Source organism: Labeo rohita, chromosome 6 (assembly GCF_022985175.1).
Source record: "Labeo rohita strain BAU-BD-2019 chromosome 6, IGBB_LRoh.1.0, whole genome shotgun sequence".
Taxonomy (NCBI): domain Eukaryota; kingdom Metazoa; phylum Chordata; class Actinopteri; order Cypriniformes; family Cyprinidae; genus Labeo; species Labeo rohita.
The window spans coordinates 11,739,644-11,757,521 of NC_066874.1; the positions used below are offsets into that span (position 1 = coordinate 11,739,644).

Consider the following 17,878-nt stretch of genomic DNA (forward strand, 5'->3'; position numbering starts at 1 on the left):
TCCTACCACTGCCACTAATGGGAAATCAGACCTCTGAAAATAATTATATCTAGCGAGCCATTATTTATGTACACAAAAGATAAAAGCACTGGTGCACAGATTGCTTTAATGGTTGTTACCCAACCATTTGCACTGATCTTTATTGGTCAGAGAGAGTAACTGACTCCAACATTTTTAACAAAGCAACAGAGATATATTCTATCTATATATATAAATATATATAGAAAGGCACATTTTTGGCAAAATACACTTGCTGGATGAACAAATGCTTAAGTCCTGAAAGCAATAATTGTAGCGAAAAAAACACAAATAAACAGTGGTAAACCTTTAAAAGCTTTGACCTATTGTGCCAGTATGGTCTAGGACAAAACTCATAGTCACAGTACAAAACACTTTTGTGTCTTTTCCTAATAAAAAGAGATTACACCACTGGCAGAACACAACAGCATTAAAATTCACCATACATAATATATTCATAAATATGCAATAACAGAGAAATAGATCCATACTAATGCCTGTTTGGTCCAAAGAACAGTAGTCAGCTAAAGTACAGTGTTAATTCAGATACATGCTGAGAAAAAGACACACTACCCCAAGACCTTCTACTGTCTCACTAAGAGACCCCTGAGCAATGTTGTTACTGTTTGGCACAGGTTTTCCTTTCTTTTTTGCTTACCATTTGAAGAAATATTAAAATGATGTTTTTAAGCTAAAATGATGATGGCATTGCCCAGCAGACATTGCCATTGCATTAAAAAGCTCAGTTTAAACATTTGTAAGTCTGGTAACACTGCAAGTTTAGTAATAAGCCTAACACATATTAGATACTGCTTAACAGATCAGTGATTCATGTACATTCAAATATGAATGTATATGAAAATATATTAAAATTTCATTTCTATTTTAATGTACATTAGCCTGTTCTGTTAACATTACAGATCTATGATCTGGAATATATCATTTTTGTTATTAATGAACAATATTCTATATTCCGTAAATAATATTAAAATCTTGATTTATCTATCTTTGCAGGTTTCTAGAAGGAACCTGCTACAAGGCAAAGATTGCAATGGTAGCTGTCTCTAAACTGAACAGTAAACCTGAACTGAAACTTCAAATTCATAAAATTCTCATCAGTGCAGCGCAGTGAGGGCACAATAAGGGCATTAACTAAGTGCGATGGCTAGTCTGCAGAATTTTAAGGAACTTTAAAGCTATGAGCCTTATCTGTGCTATTAATAAAAAAGCAGCAAGCACAATGCACAAAGGAAAACAATAACATTACAATAATACAAGAGCACCCTGAATCTGAACAACATAATCTAGAGCAGCTCAACAGCAGATGGACTTGAGTTCTAAAGTTGTTGAAAATTCCAGTTTTGATGGGTCTAGAGTGGCAGCTAAACAAGGCCTTAGATATGTACATATCAATTTGAAGAACAGTAGTTTAACCACCCCAGGCAGGGGCATATGTCCCAGAGATGAGAGAGGGAAAGAAAAATGCTGTGCAGTTCTTTGGGCAGACAATGGGACAGCAACTTTCCCAAGGAATTCAGGAAAAAAAATCCAAAGAACCCAGAGATTCATTTAGACAGCTTACTAATGACACGAATGAGAGCTGCATTTTCATCTTTCAGTCTCTGGTTGTCAGCACGCAAATCCACAAGCACCTACACAAGGGGGACAGAGAGTGAGATGAGCAGGCCCACATGAAATCTGTATATGCATGGAACTTTGTGGAAAGCTCTGCAGAACTGGCATATCCACCATACATAAAGTTCTACACAGCTCCCACCTATTGCTTGTTATGCTAATTGTGTTTTTAGCTATCAAAAGAGTTTAATCACAGCTCTATTTAACAAATTCAACTATGTTCAAATCTATTCTCAAATTCTAAAGAGTTCTATATGCTGTAAAGCTCAAGCTCTTACTTTGAGTTCATCTTCTAATTCAGATGCTCTCCGCTGAAGAAGTTTCTTTTCCTGAATAAAGAATAGAGCAGAATTCAAAACAAAACAGACACTTTACAGTATGGTTCAGTTTGTTAACATATGTGCATTAGGTGAAATAACAATACTGTTGTTATCACTAAATCAAAGACACCCAAACCGTGACACAGCGTGAAAATGTGGGAGCTTACAAATCTCTCCAGCTCCAGCAGGGCTGGTCTGTCTGATCCATTCTCTTGATTCTGTGTACATTCAAACAAATAGAACAATTAAAAACCTATAATAAAATCCAACTCACTTCAGTGGTTCAACATTTCTTTCCTATCCTAAGTTTTCAGAACAAGAAAACAACATTTCTCACCTGTTTGAGTTTCTCCAGCTGAACTTTACTCTCATTTAACTGCAGTTGAGTTTCTTGAAGCTTCTCTTTTAAATCTCCATTCTCTTGCAACACCTGCAGGTACAACTGAAAACACACAAATAATATAACAAGAGTGTGAACCAGCTCTTAAATCACTCATTAGTATTTGAATTAAGGTTTCAAAAATTCATTACCTTTCTATAATCCAGAGAAGAGTGTCTGGAATCATCTAACTGAGGTTCACTACAAAAACAAACAAGACTGTTAAAAATTAAATTACAAAGGCTGCAATATTACTCTCGCAACATGAGCCTATAAGCAGCTTTTTTAAAACACTAATTGATCCACCAATCCTGTGGTTAGGGACAGGCAAACCCCAATGCACCCACATCTATGGAAAGAGATATCACGAGCAAAACAAAAAACACAAGACACTGTGCTACAGAGTCAGTACACACTTATATAGGATATACCACTCGGACGAAGCTACAAACCAGGCGATGTACAAAATCTTAAAAACACACACACACACACACACACAAACCTTGCTCTGTTGTCTTGTTCAGTCTCTTCATTTGCATCCATATCATCCGTCTGAACAAAAGTAATATTAATTATCAATAACTGTCCACGTCAATAGCATAAAAAAAAGGCATTAAAATTTTCTGAATTATGTCATTTCTTAACTACTACTGGCACCAAACCCAACTGCAAACATAAATAGGAATCAGAGGTTTAAAATGTTCTCACTGTACAAAAAAGAATTCAAACTTGCAACAAAATAAATCCTGAAACAAGAATACAAATATTGAATGACCACTGAAATGTCATGATTGACAAATCATAACTAATAAAAATGTAATAAATGCCATTTATACAGTTTTTAATTCTGTGACCCAGATGTGTATAATTTGCCTAAATATTATAATTGGAGTGTCTATTTACACCAAGTACAAATAGCCCGCCTTATTGGCAGAGGCTATTTACACTAACCCCCCCCCCCACCAACATGTAATTGGGCTATTCACCACTACAAAAGACTATAGTGTAACAAACCTCCATGGCGTGGCTGGTAAAGCATATGTCATAGTCATTTTTGGCGCAATCGACTCAGGTTCGAATCTGCTTTTAACAAACTTTTTTCTCCCTTTTCAAATCTCATATCACATCAGAAAGGCATTTATTTTCAGTAAAAATGGAGGAACTAATTGAAAAGTTAAAAACAGAGAATCAGGTAGGGTTAGAGTAGGTGTAGGAAGGGTTTACAGTAAAATAAAAATTTATTTAGACACCTACAAAATTTCTCACATTATCACAGTTCATTCGCTATAGTTTAAAAAATGGTAACAAGAACTGTGTCAAAACAAATTCATGTTGATAGCGTCAGATAACTTTGATATAAAGGTATGTAACAAAACATGGTCAGGTCAAAGTGTCAAATAAATTTTTTTGGTTACAAAATGTGATCAATTTTACTGGTAATCCACTGTATGAAGAATTTTTGGGTATAATATGTCACAGTTTACTTTATTTTGCTATCCTCACTTAGACAAATGAACTACAGTGTCCTGCACTTACTAGTAAAAAAATACATAAAAAATTATATCTGGTGTCTGAATAATTTTTGTTTTGACTTTATATTGTCCCAATGTAGCATCCATTTCATAATATGAACTAAAAATATAATTTACACTCAATACTGTTTTATAATGTACTATAATACTGAGGTGAAGATAATTGCCACATTTGCAATATTTAGTATAAATAGCAGAAAATCCTGCTATTTTAATAGTGTAAATATAATCTTTAGCTATTTGCACTTGTGTAAATAGCATATCACCAAGAAAATACTGCCTTTTTCACATAGTGTAAATAGCATCTATCGCTGAGAAAATATGCTATTTTCACTTAGTGTAAATAGCATCTAACTGCAGTTTACAATTAGTGAAGAGCTGCTGCCTATTATAATTGTCGGTTCATTAATTTTTTTCATGACAATGTGCAAACCTATTACGCATATTCAATAGTCCACTACAAAAACTATATTATAATAAACATTTCATTTTATGATCCATCACAATCATAAGATTAAAGAATCAAAGTCAGAACAAATATTTAAAATAATAAAATAAATGTAATGATTTTTAAAAAAAATTAGCAATATTAACTGATGAAGCCTGCCTGATGCATTTTTTTAAAGAAGTTTTTCAAGGAAATATTGTAAAACAAATCATATACCAGTTTTGGGAGAACTATGTCATTATAGTGTTGAGGTCTGTATTATGGACCCTTTGTCATGTACTGTTTGTATTTGCATATGAATGTTGCTAAATTCATTATCATAAAACAGGGAACTACCACAAACTCTTCCTGTTCTGCTGCAGAAAACTGGTTGTGGGCAACATTTGCTTAAAATTCAGGTGCACACTTCCAAATCATCCTGACACCAAAGCAACGCAGCTACTGATAAAATTATTTTTGTTATTCTTTGTGATGTACTGGTGAGAAACGGCAAACAATCATACTTTTATCATACTTTTAAAAGTGTATTTATATTGAAAATGCACTGGGTTTTTTAATGAATGCTTGTAGTTCACCTCTCCAGCCAGCTGAACAATACCAGTTGAGCGTCTCTCTTTCCTCACTTTCCTGCGATCTCTCACTCCTAGTCTTGACTGTGCATCTCCAGATTCCTTCACTGGCTCTGTGTCTAATGCAGAGAGAAAACACAATATCTATATAGAATTCACACTGAATCAAAAAGATCAAAGATCCATTGCAAAAAAAAAAAATTAAAAGAAAAAAAAATTAACTCCAGGTGCTTTAGACACACTGAATAGTAATGAAACTCACCTCTCTCAGCTGGTGTTATCGTGATGTTGGGGCTCACAGGCTGAACACTGAGGTGCGGAGGTTCACTGCTCTTAACAATACTCCGTTCTGCTTCCTTAAGATCCGTCAATGTTACTCCCTGACAATCAAAATTCCAAAAATGATTTAATATTAGTGATTTTTTTTAATTATAAATTTATAATAATTTTTAATAAAAAATATCTGTCTTCTCTTTTATGACACATTAACATGTTGTTAAGAAAATATAAAGGAAAATTACTTAAAGCTTTCTTTTCAAAACCTTTTAATAAGTTTTATTCATTATATTGTATCAGGATGGTTATTTTTTGACTTCATGCTCCAAAAAATATCAGAACAAACTTTAATTCAGAACAGGTGCAATCAAATCACTGCATGAATAAATTTAAATTTTACATTTTATGACAACTGCTGTCATACTTCAAAGCACCAACTGTGAGCAATGCTCTTATCATTAAGTAAAATCAACAGGAAGAATACCAGTATTTTTCTGGAGTACACGTATGCTTAGGAGCAGTCTTGTGCCACTCTGTACTGAAGTCTTTCTTATGATGATTTTGAAATAAAAGGTGAAATTTATCCCTATGCATTGTAATTGACCTTCCCTAAAACCAGTTGATTCAGAAAACACATCTTTCGCAACACAACTACAAAGAAAAACAAGATGACAGACCTATTGTGTGTGATTAGGGTTGTGAATACACACCTGTGTTGATCGTCGTGACTGCCGCATGAGACGCGAACGAGCTTTCCTCTGAAACTCTGACTCCTCGTCTCTCACTGGAGCCTGGAACCTGTAAGACACAATTTTATCATTATTCATCAACATTTTCGCCTCCAACTACAAAATCACCCTACATCGCTGCAGAAGTACAGACCCAGTGCTTACAAAGTGAACATGCAAAGAAAATGAAACGTCCTTTACTAAAAAAAGGTAAAACAATGATGTAGGACGATTTTGAAGTTGAAGGACAAAATGAGATGGGAGTTTTTTTCGACACACCCCAATTGTATTGACCTAGATTACACAGAGTTTGCATGCACATCGCAGAGCATAGATGAGCGTTTTAGGTGAAAAAATATATATATATAAATTGTAAATTTATAGAAATTAACAAATCTGGGATGCGCGTCCATGACACTACATACTACAGAGTCACATTGAAAGGTCATATGGAACTACAGACCCAGTGTTTACAAAGCAAACGCGCAAAAACTAAGGAAGTGCAACGATGTACGACGATGTCAGACAATTCTGAAGTTGTCAGAGAAAATGAGATGTTGAGCCGGAGTACACAGACGACGTGATTCCATAGTATGTAGCGTCGTGGACGCGCATCCCAGAGCAAGTGCTACACAAGCTTTTGTGCTTAAAAAGTATACAAATTTTTATTTTAGCTGTTCTAATTTTACTGTAAAACCTGGCTTCTTGGGGCTTACTGCTTTAAACAGTAACATTTATTTACATACTGCATTACATACTGCTTAGTAACTTACTGACTTAGAGAAGATACTTTACTAGTTTAAGTACAGACTACTGAAATTTTAGACAAGTTTAACAATTCTCAATACCAACTTTTATACCAACGAAAGCAAAAATGCTTCTAAACACTCCTTTTTATGTTTACTTGAGATTTAACACAATTTTAATTATAAAAATGTTACCAAAATATTAAGATATTAAAAATAAAACCATGTTCTACGCAGTCAAGAAGAGAATATAGCTTCAAAACTAAATAAATAGAAATAAATACAAAATGTGCATTCAGTATATAACTGGCTTATTAAAGTTACTTAAGTTTACACTGTTAAAATAATTTTTATTTTGGTATTAAAATGTATTGACTTGGTACTACCTAATCCTGAAGACTTTGCACTTGAAATATAAGTTACGTACAGTGGTAACATAAAATCAAGAAAATAAAAAGAAGTGTAGTTGTAAAGCATTTAATTCTTTGGATCAAACTATCTTACTTCTTTCCATCACTGGCGGCATTACTGGGGCTCTCAGCAGGTGATTCCCGCCTCTGAGGGGTGGGCTGTACAACTGCTGTGCGACTCGCTTTGTCCTGATCATTCACCTTGACTTCTTTATCCTCAGTGGTCTGAAGAACACAAACAAAGTGATTAAACTTTAAACAAGCACAGGCAGAGATATTCTGACAATGAGAGCTGAGACAGAGGGGTGTGTGTCTAACCCCTGAAGAGGGAACAACGCTCTCTGGACTCGATACCATTGAACTTTCTAGAACAGAGAACAAAACAAACATCATCAAGCAGACTGTACTCTTGTACAGGTATGTTTCATGTATATGAATATTTTGAATACTGCTGTATAAGAGATAGAGAGAAAGAGAGAAAGAAAGACAGAGAGACAAAAACCTGGGCTGCTTTCTCTCTCATCGTTGAGTCCCAAGCCTCCTGAGATCCCTCGTTCTTTAGACTGGTCCTGTACAGTTATTTTGTCCCTGCTGCTCATTCGGCACACAGAGCTCCTAAGAGGAAAGAGAGACGTGAGTGAAGATGTTCGTGACTGCAAAGACTGAAAGACTAAAGACTAATCATCTTTCTCACCTGCGTTTCTTGTTTGCAGCGTTGGCATTTGAGATCTGAGAATTTTGTTGCTCAATAAGTGCCTGTTCAGTCCTCCACTAAAATAAACACATGCAAAAATTAATATCTAATATCTTCAGTCTTAACTTATAATGAATCTAAATAGACCAGATTTAGTTAATGTTTTGATTAACAGTTCAAATGCTGTCATATAGCATTTGGATATAGGATAACAAAAATACATCTTTAATAAGTATTCAGTTTTCCAGTGCACTGTCAAAAAGAACAGCACAAAACTGCCAATGGGGTGGTACCCTACAGCACAAAAACGGTACATCTTTGTACTTTATTTATTTCTAAATGGTTAATAATAGTACCTAAAGTGTCCATATTGGTACCATTTGAATGGTTACTGCCACAGTGACAGTTTTGAAAAAAAAAATTCTGAGAGTGTGTGTTCATGTGTTAAAGGCCTAAAACACTTAATTTGCTTCATATTATAAACAAACAAGGACAGATGTGTACTGGATGGATGATGTATTTTTGTAGGCCAAAACCCAGAAACATCAGCATTTTAGCACTTCCAGTTCATTTGTCCCACAGTCAGTAGGTTTTTTTGAATGGGTTTTGGTGAAATGCCTGAAATAAGGTCTTAAGTTTTATTCTAAGACATAAAATATATCAGTAATACCCCCTTGTGATTTTTAAAGCTTTTACTTGTCTTTAAAAAGGTTATTGCTAAGTGTCTAAATGGGACTACAGAGGTTGTTAGTTGAGAGGTTGTTAAACGTCATCACACCAAACATGAAAACTCATCTACTCACTAGTCCACTTTTCACAGCCTCGTTGTGTTAATAATCACACTCTTGCAAACTATTCTAACTAAATCTTTCAGAGAAATTGTTTCTGAAAGATTTGTGTGAAACAGTGATCATGGCGTTGAAGTCATGTGACTGTGGTGTAGTTCGCTTACATCCTATGTTTAGCGTTTTAAATACTTTGTCTTTCGGCGAGAGGAATATTACGAGCATGATGTTCTTGATGAACAATTACATGAACATCTAAGAATCATAAACTTTTTTTTGTTCACAGGGCTTATTTCCTGCAATGATCCAAAAGCCAATGGAAAAACCCTATTCAATTTTTGTCAAGGGAACCAGGGTGATGGTAACTTCCGGGTTGGCCTACAAGAACACATCATTTCTGCAACACTCGTGCAAAATCGTTTCCTGTCCTAATAAATGATGCAAATATAAATTACACATGAAAGAAACCAGAGTATTTCATGATGGCCTGGGAGAGTGGTGTGAGTGAAAATTGGCAGATAAGTAGTTCAGTAAAATGATTTTGCGGATATTGTTCAGTTGGACACATTTCAAGAGTGCAAGTGTCTGTTCTCTTTCATATTGCAAAAGCAAAGAAAAAGAAAGCAAGAGCACTTAGTAAGACAAAAAGCTAATTTCAAAATTTCTTTTGTGATTGATGTCACAAAAAACAAACTGAGGCATTTGTCTCTTTCAGCGAATAATATTTAAATATATATATATATATATATATATATATTTATATATATATTTTTTTTTTTTCAATCACCATAATAAAAGTAATACCCGACAGCCTTTTCAAAATGTCCACTAGTTATACAGGTCTGCTACATTACATACAGTAAGCTGTAAAATTCGTCCTTTTATGTCTAAAATAACAGGTTGGTTAGACAGAGGTGTGTGTGCTCTCACATTAGCCTGTCTTTGAGAAAGCTCCTCCAGTAAAGATACAACACTCTCATCCGCCACATCAAATGGAGTCTGACCCTTAAAAACAAAACAAAACAACATTTCAGTTATTATAATTTCCCAAACATGCATGCAAACACACACCCACCCACACACACATTGTGAAACAGAACTCTGGCTAACTGCCGTGCTGCTGCTAGCTGCAGAACTGTGGTGCATTTTGACACAGAACAGAAGCTCCACGCTTCCTCTTCCTTTAAGAGTGCATGGCTCCCGCTGTGCAGTTACTTCTACATATCAGGCCTTACCTTTTGCTTTTATTTTCCATTTTTAGAACTACTCCTGAGCTTTTATGTTTAATTAATATTATAGAATATTGACTATTGCTACTATATTTCTTGATATCAATACAGATCTAATATATATCCTGTATTTTTTCAGAATCAACTGATTCTAACTGATTATAAACGTGGCTACATTTATATTTTAGGACAATTTTATCTAATGTTATGGAAGACTTGGCTTTTACAGGGGTAATTCACCTGACTGACAATACTGTTATCATTTACTCATCCTCACGTAGTTCCAAACCTGTATGACTTATTTTCCTATGTTTAAAACAAATATTTACATTTAGTCATTTAGCAGCTTTTATCCAATAGTTTAAACAGCTTTGGTTATCATTGACTTCTACTATATGGATTGAAAAAAACAGAGACATTCACAAAATATTTTGTGTTCCACAGAAGAAAGCCAAACTGGCTTGGAATTTTCATTTTTGGGTAAACTATCCCTTCAAGGCAGGTGAACAGCTTTGTTTCTCATAGGTAACAATTACTGGCCAACAGAATTTGCTGCTATATGTTCAGCACATATTTGTTCTCTGTTACTCACCCCGTTACTATGGGCCTCCATGTCACACAGTTGCTCAGCGAGCAGACGGCAGGCTTCACTTTGAGCCCAATGAGCAGCAGCATGGAGGGGAGTCCAGCCATCATAGTCTTTAGCACTCACATCCAGACCACACTGACACAACAATCTGACAGAGAATGAAAGAAACTGTGTGAAGTCATTCATATAAGTGTTTACTACAATGTGAAGACACAAGCTCTGTGTTAAACTCTAGTGAGCATTTTAAAGAGTCATGAAATCCCAATGTAGTTCTCTTATGAATTCTAGTTAATTTTTCCAAATAACATAAATAAGAAAATAAAATTAAAAAATAATAAATCACAGAAACTCAGGCCCCCTCAAATTTCTGAGCCAAGTGGATTTTGCAGACAACTTCCAAATGAATAAACAAAAATTAGGCACCTTTGATAATGACATTTGTAATAGGTAAAATATTATTAGTGCAGCAAACACTCTGTTTTGAATCCACAAAATCTGTGATTTATGCAGAACCAATTTTTTGGGGGAGTGGTGAGGGAGTCCACAATTTTTTTAAATGTACATTAATTATACCCCTTTTGTGGTGGAAGCAAAAACATGCTTTTGTGAGTGAAAGTTTACTAAAGCCCTCTCGGACAAATAAGTTATTCAAGTAAGTTACTTTCTAGACTCTTCTGTCCAATTACTTGTATCAACTCTTCTTTCTTTGTCTCCACTCACATTTTTTAGTCACACATCAAGGGGTCATACCATGAAATAGGTGCATTTCCACTTGGAAAAACTGAAAAATAAAATAAGCTTAATCAATATTTCTTAAATATCCATGAAATGAAGACACTCTTAAATGACAAGAGATGGTATTGTGCCATCTCAGGAAATGTAATTTATTATTGTATGACTATTTTTCTACCTCTTGTTTTGGTATTTTTTGTCAACCCTTTTAACCGACAAGCGTCACTTGATACTAGTTTAATTAGAACTCACATACCACTGAACGAAATAGGCATTAGCTCAATAATATACCGAGGGTGACCATCCCCACATGTCAAAACCTGAAGTAACAGTTTGACAATTTCAAACAAATTTGGTAATTGCTAGCTAATAGTCAAGTTCACAAAAGCACAAATTGTACAGTTTGGATTTTACTTGTAGATACTGAATATATTAAATTTAAGAAATAATTGTTTAAATTGGCATTTTAAAAATGGTAACAGGATTGACATTGCATGATGGTGCCCCCTCAGGCAAGCCTCATAAATCATCAAAAATAGAACATTATAGAGATGTGAGAGAAACATGCTCATGTTGTAAGTGTTGGAATCCTGGTTGAGAGATCATGTAACCTCCTAGAAGTGATGTCACTTGAATATACATTATTTTACAAGGGTTTTTTGATGATGGTAACAGGGCTGACATGAAATCAGTGGACACCAATAAAATTATTTAAATTTTATAGAAGAAATGCATACGTATGTCAAAAACATTGCTTAACAATGAGACTATATTTACAACAATGCAACTTAGATTTTTATATCATTTTGCCTTTATATTGCAAATTAAAATAGTGATGGGACATGCCAAAAACCTTACCCTTACCAGCATAAATGCTATTTAAATTATTTAAAATAATATTTAATAGACTTTTTTTGATGAGAGCAATATTGATGAAAGCATACATAGTATTGTTGTTTTTAAATTGCAAATTGATTTGTTGTTATATTAAATCTATGTTTGAATATTTCTTAGGGACGCAGTAGGAAAAGATTTCATGGAATGACCCCGATACATTGCAACATTCCATAAAAAATAAAAAAATAAGAATTGTCAAAATTTTTCCCATGCTCTTTTCTCACCACTTCCCATCCTATACCCTGCCACATTTCCACAGCTTTCCATGCCCCTTTCTCTGGGATGTTTTTAAATCTAGAGAAAGTAACCAGAGATAAACACTCACACTGACTACAACAAACTCTAAACACTGACCAATTATTTGTTTTTCCCTTCAATCTAGTACTGACATATCTTGCATTGTAGAGGAAACTGATGTGACTTCTGCTCTAAACAACTCAATGTGATGGAAACTGCGGAACGTCAGCACAGGCCTCCACTCCTTTTCCATTTTGCACAGAGACAGGAAGCAAACAATGGCTGTTCTGTGATCAGAGAACTGCCCAATGGCGTAGCGGAACATTCTACACGAGCATGGGGTGTTAACCTGGTTAATAAAACCCCTATAGGGTTTTAATCACAGAGATACTAGCAGTCTGGGGTAATACTCTCTGCTGAGAATATAACTTGCTTTAGACCTTGTTATCATACGAGTAAAAATTTTGCAATGCCAAGAGGAAACTCATCAGGAAACATCTCTCTTTTTGCATTCACACTTACTTAATGGCTTCCAGATATCCTTTAGCTGCTGCTACATGTAAGGGAGTAGCACCAGTCCGGGGGTGGCAAAGATTAGCAGGTAGTCCGTTTGTGAGCCAGTGGCGGGCATCACGCATGATCCACTCCTCTTCTGCCCGCTTAGCTGCTTCCACATCTGTGCCTGATGAGAGCTGGACTAATTATAAGGTCTAATACACTTTTGCATATAACAATAAAATATGCAAGATTCTATGGGGACAATTATTAACTATTTAACTAGCTGACTGGATAAGGGAATTTAATGTAAATATACTGATCTGTGTATTTCTAGAAACTTATTTTGGAAATATTTTGTGAATGAATATAAATGGAAATTAAGGTGTGTGAAAAGGTACATAAATACTGTAAAAAGTTACACAATACACTGTGTAAAAATGTTTTGTTTACTTTGTGTGACTTAACCAAAAAGTAATACTGTTTCCACACACTAAAGTATGTGAATAAAAGTGAATTAAAAAATAAAAAAGGTAATTGTGACTTTTTTCTCACAATTCTGACTTCTTTTTCTTGCACTTGTGAGTTTACATCTCATATAAATGTGACATAAACTCGTAATTGCAAGTTATAAAGTCAGCATTCCGAGATATAAACACGCAATTCAGAGAAATAAACTCGTAATTCTGAGAAACATATCAGTCTCATTTCTCCTCAAAACTGTACTTTATAACTCACAATTGTGAGTTTCTATCTCACAATTCTGAGAAAAAAAGTCAGAATTTCATGAAAAAAGCCAGAATTGTGATATATAAACTCGCAATTTGCAAGAACAGTCAGAACTGTGATATACACACTCGCGTTTGCAAGAAAAATTGAATTGGGAGTTTATATCTCACAATTCTGAGAATTTTTTTTAAGTCGCAATAACCTTTGTTCATTTTTTATTAAGTGGTGGAAACAGGCGTCCATATTAAAGGAACAGTATACCCAAAAATGAAAAATCTGTCATATATTACTTTCCCTCATGTTGTTCTAAATTGGTGTCTGTAATAAAATATTTTGAATAATGTTGGTAAGCATTGGTTTTGGTTAGCATTGACTTCCAATGTATGTACAAAAGGCCATACCATTTTGAAAGGGCATGAGAGTGAATATATCAAAACAGAGTTTTTATTTTTGGGTGAACGATCCTTTTATATTATTGACGCGACAGCATTCCAGTCTTCATCAGGTGACTTTTTGACTCTGAGAGGTCAAAAACTTGCAAATTGTTAAATATAATCAGAATGCATACATTTGTGCTTTTTAATTCACATTTACTACATTCTGTCCTGCACCCGTACTCAAACTAACTTGGGTTGGGTGTTTTTTCTTAGTAAATTCGGCAGGCTATTAATTTCTGATAGTTCTAAATTTAACTGAGCTCCATATAAGTGTATTTATGATGTGACATTTTAGATGTTCTGTCAACTAACCCAGTGTCAGTGTGTGTTCTTGAAGCAGTGTCTCTGTGGCCTCATCCTCTGCAATGTCCATTGGCACATCACCGTCACAGTTCACTGAGCAGAGAGATGCACCATGCCTGAGCAGAAATCTAAAAGTGACAATACCAGTGAATACAGTATTTGTAGCACTTACTGAGGCAGAAATATTTTAAAATGTTTTAAATCCCTCAAATCACACAAATCTGTCCACAAATGAAAAAAACACATTTAAAAAATGTCACAATGTAAGCAACTTATCAACCTTTAAAATGATTACTGAAAGAACTCTCAAAAAGCAGTATAATACAAAAATGCAGTGCTTGAAGCAGGTGTAGTAACTGATATAAAACATCTGTTCATCACACATCAAAGAATATAGTCATTTTCACTGTACAGTATTGTTCTGTCATGTCAGTAATTATATATTCTAAAAGAACAATATCAATCAAAATGTGTGTCTTTTGCGGACTGCGAGAAAATAACGAGAAAATATCTGTGATTAACTAGTTTAAGTTACGTTATTCATGCATTTAAAGCGGCATCTGTTTTTTCCCAACTTCCAGTGAATAGTGGTGTTTTCTCATGCTATTTGCATGCAGTTCTCCACCAGACCCACAGAACAAACCATTCACATGCTCTATTACTTGCTGCACTCACGCCCGCAACCTCCTCCTCCTCGGAGGAAAAACCATGTGTAGAAAACCCACTCATTGCAGTTTCTGTCTGGCTAGCTGGTTGATTCTGCCAGTAATACTGCATGTATATGTCTCAAGAGATAAAGCCATGTAGATATTGTAAAACTAGCTGAAAAATATTGTATCAAAAGAATTTTGCTAACGTTACATTAATTTGGGGATTGAAAGTGCATATTTATTTCCAACAAAACAACAAATTTTAATATTAGGTGCAATTCTTTTTTAAATTACATTTAGTTGATTCATAGCCATAGTAATAACATACTACTAAAATAAATAATGGTCTTTAGACCGTGCTATATATTGTGAATTAATCTAGGAACATATTTCAATCACATTTAACACAGTCGGCAATTTCAAAGCCAGCTAAACAATTAGCATATTAGACAACTTTGACACAGACTCATTCATTTAAACATATAATCATTAAATTCAATCATAACATACTCTGTTATCTCCAGGTTTCCACATGATGCAGCGACGTGAAGAGGAGTCCAACCCTCACTGTCTACCTGGTTAACACTGGCACCCTGAGACAGAAGAAATTCCACCATCTCCATACTGCCATCGATACAGGCCTGGGAAAGAACACCACGTACAGTCCATCAGTTTTTTATTTACAAAAAAGCATTCAAATTAAAATACTACATTACTTATTTATTATGGTAAAGGTTTTTAATGTTTTTGAAAAAGGAAGACTTTTATGTTCATCAAGGTTACATTTATTTGATCAAAAATACATCTCAATACATATTGTGAAATATTTTACATTTTTATTTATTCTCTAATGTGAGAGCTCCATTTTCAGTGGCCATATGTCACATGATCAATAAAAAACATTGTAACATGCTGATTTGGTACTCAAGAAGCCTTTTTATTATTAATAGATGAAAATAATTGTGCTGCTTACAAATCTTACTAACCCCAAACCTTTAAACGGTGGTGTAATGGGATCTGTTATGAGTTGTACCAAAACACACAAATTACGATCAAAATCGCACACCACCTTTTCAATTGCCTTTTTTTTTTTGTTTTGTTTTATTTTTGCTTAACAGGGTGTATTAAAATAAGACCGGGGGGTGGGGGAACAGTTGAGAAGTTCATGCTAGACAAACAACAATGCTTCTTGAATAACCACTTTAGTTCGGATCACTGAAAACACACCTAAATACCAGGTAAAATCAAGGCCTAAATGAGTGTTAAAATAGGGGAAATGAGCATGCACATTTAAATATCCAACAGGCAATTACTAGTAGTGTACCGATATATTGAGCACACTTTAAAAAAGGTTTTGTAATAAAAGACACTGTGAAGTTAAGTAAAGTTTCTAAAAACATTTTAGCAAAATAGCACTGTAGCTTGCACAAGGAGCCATCAGGCAAATTATCTGTTCACTTTATCAAGACAATAAATGGTTTAAAAATGCTGTAAGATTCTGACCTGGTGTAAAGCTGTTATTCCATCTGCGTTGGCACAGTTAACCATTTCATTCTCTCCATTCTGCCCTCTTGCTTCTCTCAGCATCTCCTTCGCCTCCTCTGTGTCACCACTTGCACACACTGCTAGGAACTCTGCAGTCTTCTCAAATCTTACTCGCCACCTGAGAGATGGACAAACAGGCTGTCTGGAATTGTATTTTGACACATCAAAAACTACACAGTTACAATGTTACAACAGATTCTTACATAATACATATGATACAACAGAAGCAAGATATAATGAGTAAAGAGTAAAGGCTTTAGATGCGCTAGCCCAGTGGTTAAAGATCTGGAATGAGTATACTGAAATAAACAAAAAATATTGTGTAATTCAGTTTCTACAGTCTGAAAGGGAACCTTCAGCTTCAGCAACAATCATCAGCTCTGGGAACAGTATTTTCAATTTGTGTTGGTACTTCCTAATCCATTAGGAATCAAATCAGTAAATACATTCTAGCAGGATAGTAATCCAATGCATGGCAGATGGTCCTTGACACCCAAAATAGCAAACTAAATCTGGAGATCTTCATTAAAGAGTTAAGCTGAGAAACACAGAAACTGATTTATTCGGACATGCTTGTTTACATCGCGGAACTATATTACTAATTAATGCTAAAATGTTCTTTTTGTAATGGTTGTCATTGTTGTGGTCATGAATCTCCAAACCTGTTTTTTTTCTCCTGCTCATTGGTGTCTGTTCTGCCTCCATCAAGAGCTCCGGTGCTCGTCTCTCCTCTCCAGCGACTCCGAGGCACCGCGGGCTCTCTGTCCGTACTAGAGCCCGACCAACGCGTCAGCTGCTCCCGACGCTTCGCTACCGCCGCGTCCCCCATAATCCAGCACTAAAGACACATATTTTTAAGAGAAATCCCCATGATCACAGCTACAGGAACATATATCAGAGAGACACGCCCTCCATGCGTGCTGTTTACACTTCCTCATCACATTCACAGGAAGTTGCTAAAAACAGCAAACCAATCATTAACGTTAATTTCCGTCCTACTAAAAAATACCTGCCGATCGGAGATTTCGATGACCGGTAAAGTTCAAGAACCAGACAAAGATTTTATGTAATTGCCATGACGTTTAAGGCTTCAGGTCAGAGATCAAAACTGCAGTTCCACCTCCAGACTGCAGAGGGCACAGCAGAGCTCCTTACCAGCTTCCGGGGGTTGTACACTCCCAAAGTGATGCATCAGTTACTTAGGGTGTATGATTTAAGTAACTTAGTTTAAGTGTACGGTACCACCAAAATGTCATGGTTTAGCACTTCCCTTTTAAAACGTATTTTACATTTTATGAATGTGCTGCAGATAAATATGAATGTGAACGTGACAGAAAATGAGGTAAGTAGTGTAAGATTGAACATCAACATCTTTGTTGCCCTAGTTATGGAGAAGCAATTTAAACAAACAAACAAAAAACTGTCAAAATATAGATCTAAATAGGAGAAAAAAGGAGTGGGTTTTTCTAAAGTGTCTTCTTTAATACAGTATAAC

At 35.1% G+C, this 17,878-nt stretch overlaps 2 protein-coding genes across 2 annotated transcripts in view; both read right to left on the reverse strand.

Annotated features, from left to right (window-relative positions):
- Window positions 1-100: 100 nt before the first annotated feature.
- ppp1r12c (protein phosphatase 1, regulatory subunit 12C) lies at window positions 101-17,502 on the reverse strand. The gene is made up of 21 exons (XM_051112230.1): window positions 17,393-17,502; window positions 17,046-17,221; window positions 16,342-16,501; window positions 15,349-15,479; window positions 14,198-14,316; window positions 12,747-12,906; window positions 10,362-10,506; window positions 9,471-9,545; window positions 7,756-7,832; window positions 7,564-7,676; window positions 7,380-7,426; window positions 7,156-7,286; window positions 5,888-5,975; window positions 5,164-5,281; window positions 4,908-5,020; window positions 2,855-2,904; window positions 2,505-2,553; window positions 2,311-2,415; window positions 2,141-2,191; window positions 1,932-1,982; window positions 101-1,670 (listed from the first exon to the last, which is right to left on the reverse strand). The coding sequence occupies exons 2-21, from the start codon at window positions 17,210-17,212 to the stop codon at window positions 1,584-1,586; spliced, it is 2,037 nt and encodes a 678-aa protein (XP_050968187.1). The 5' UTR covers window positions 17,213-17,221; window positions 17,393-17,502; the 3' UTR covers window positions 101-1,583.
- setd5 (SET domain containing 5) overlaps window positions 2,573-17,878 on the reverse strand; it is a 195,018-nt gene continuing 179,712 nt past the window's right edge. Inside the window, exon 26 of the mRNA XM_051112220.1 lies at window positions 2,573-2,854. The gene's annotated coding sequence lies outside the window, so the exon portion shown is untranslated. The remainder of the gene's footprint in view (window positions 2,855-17,878) is intronic.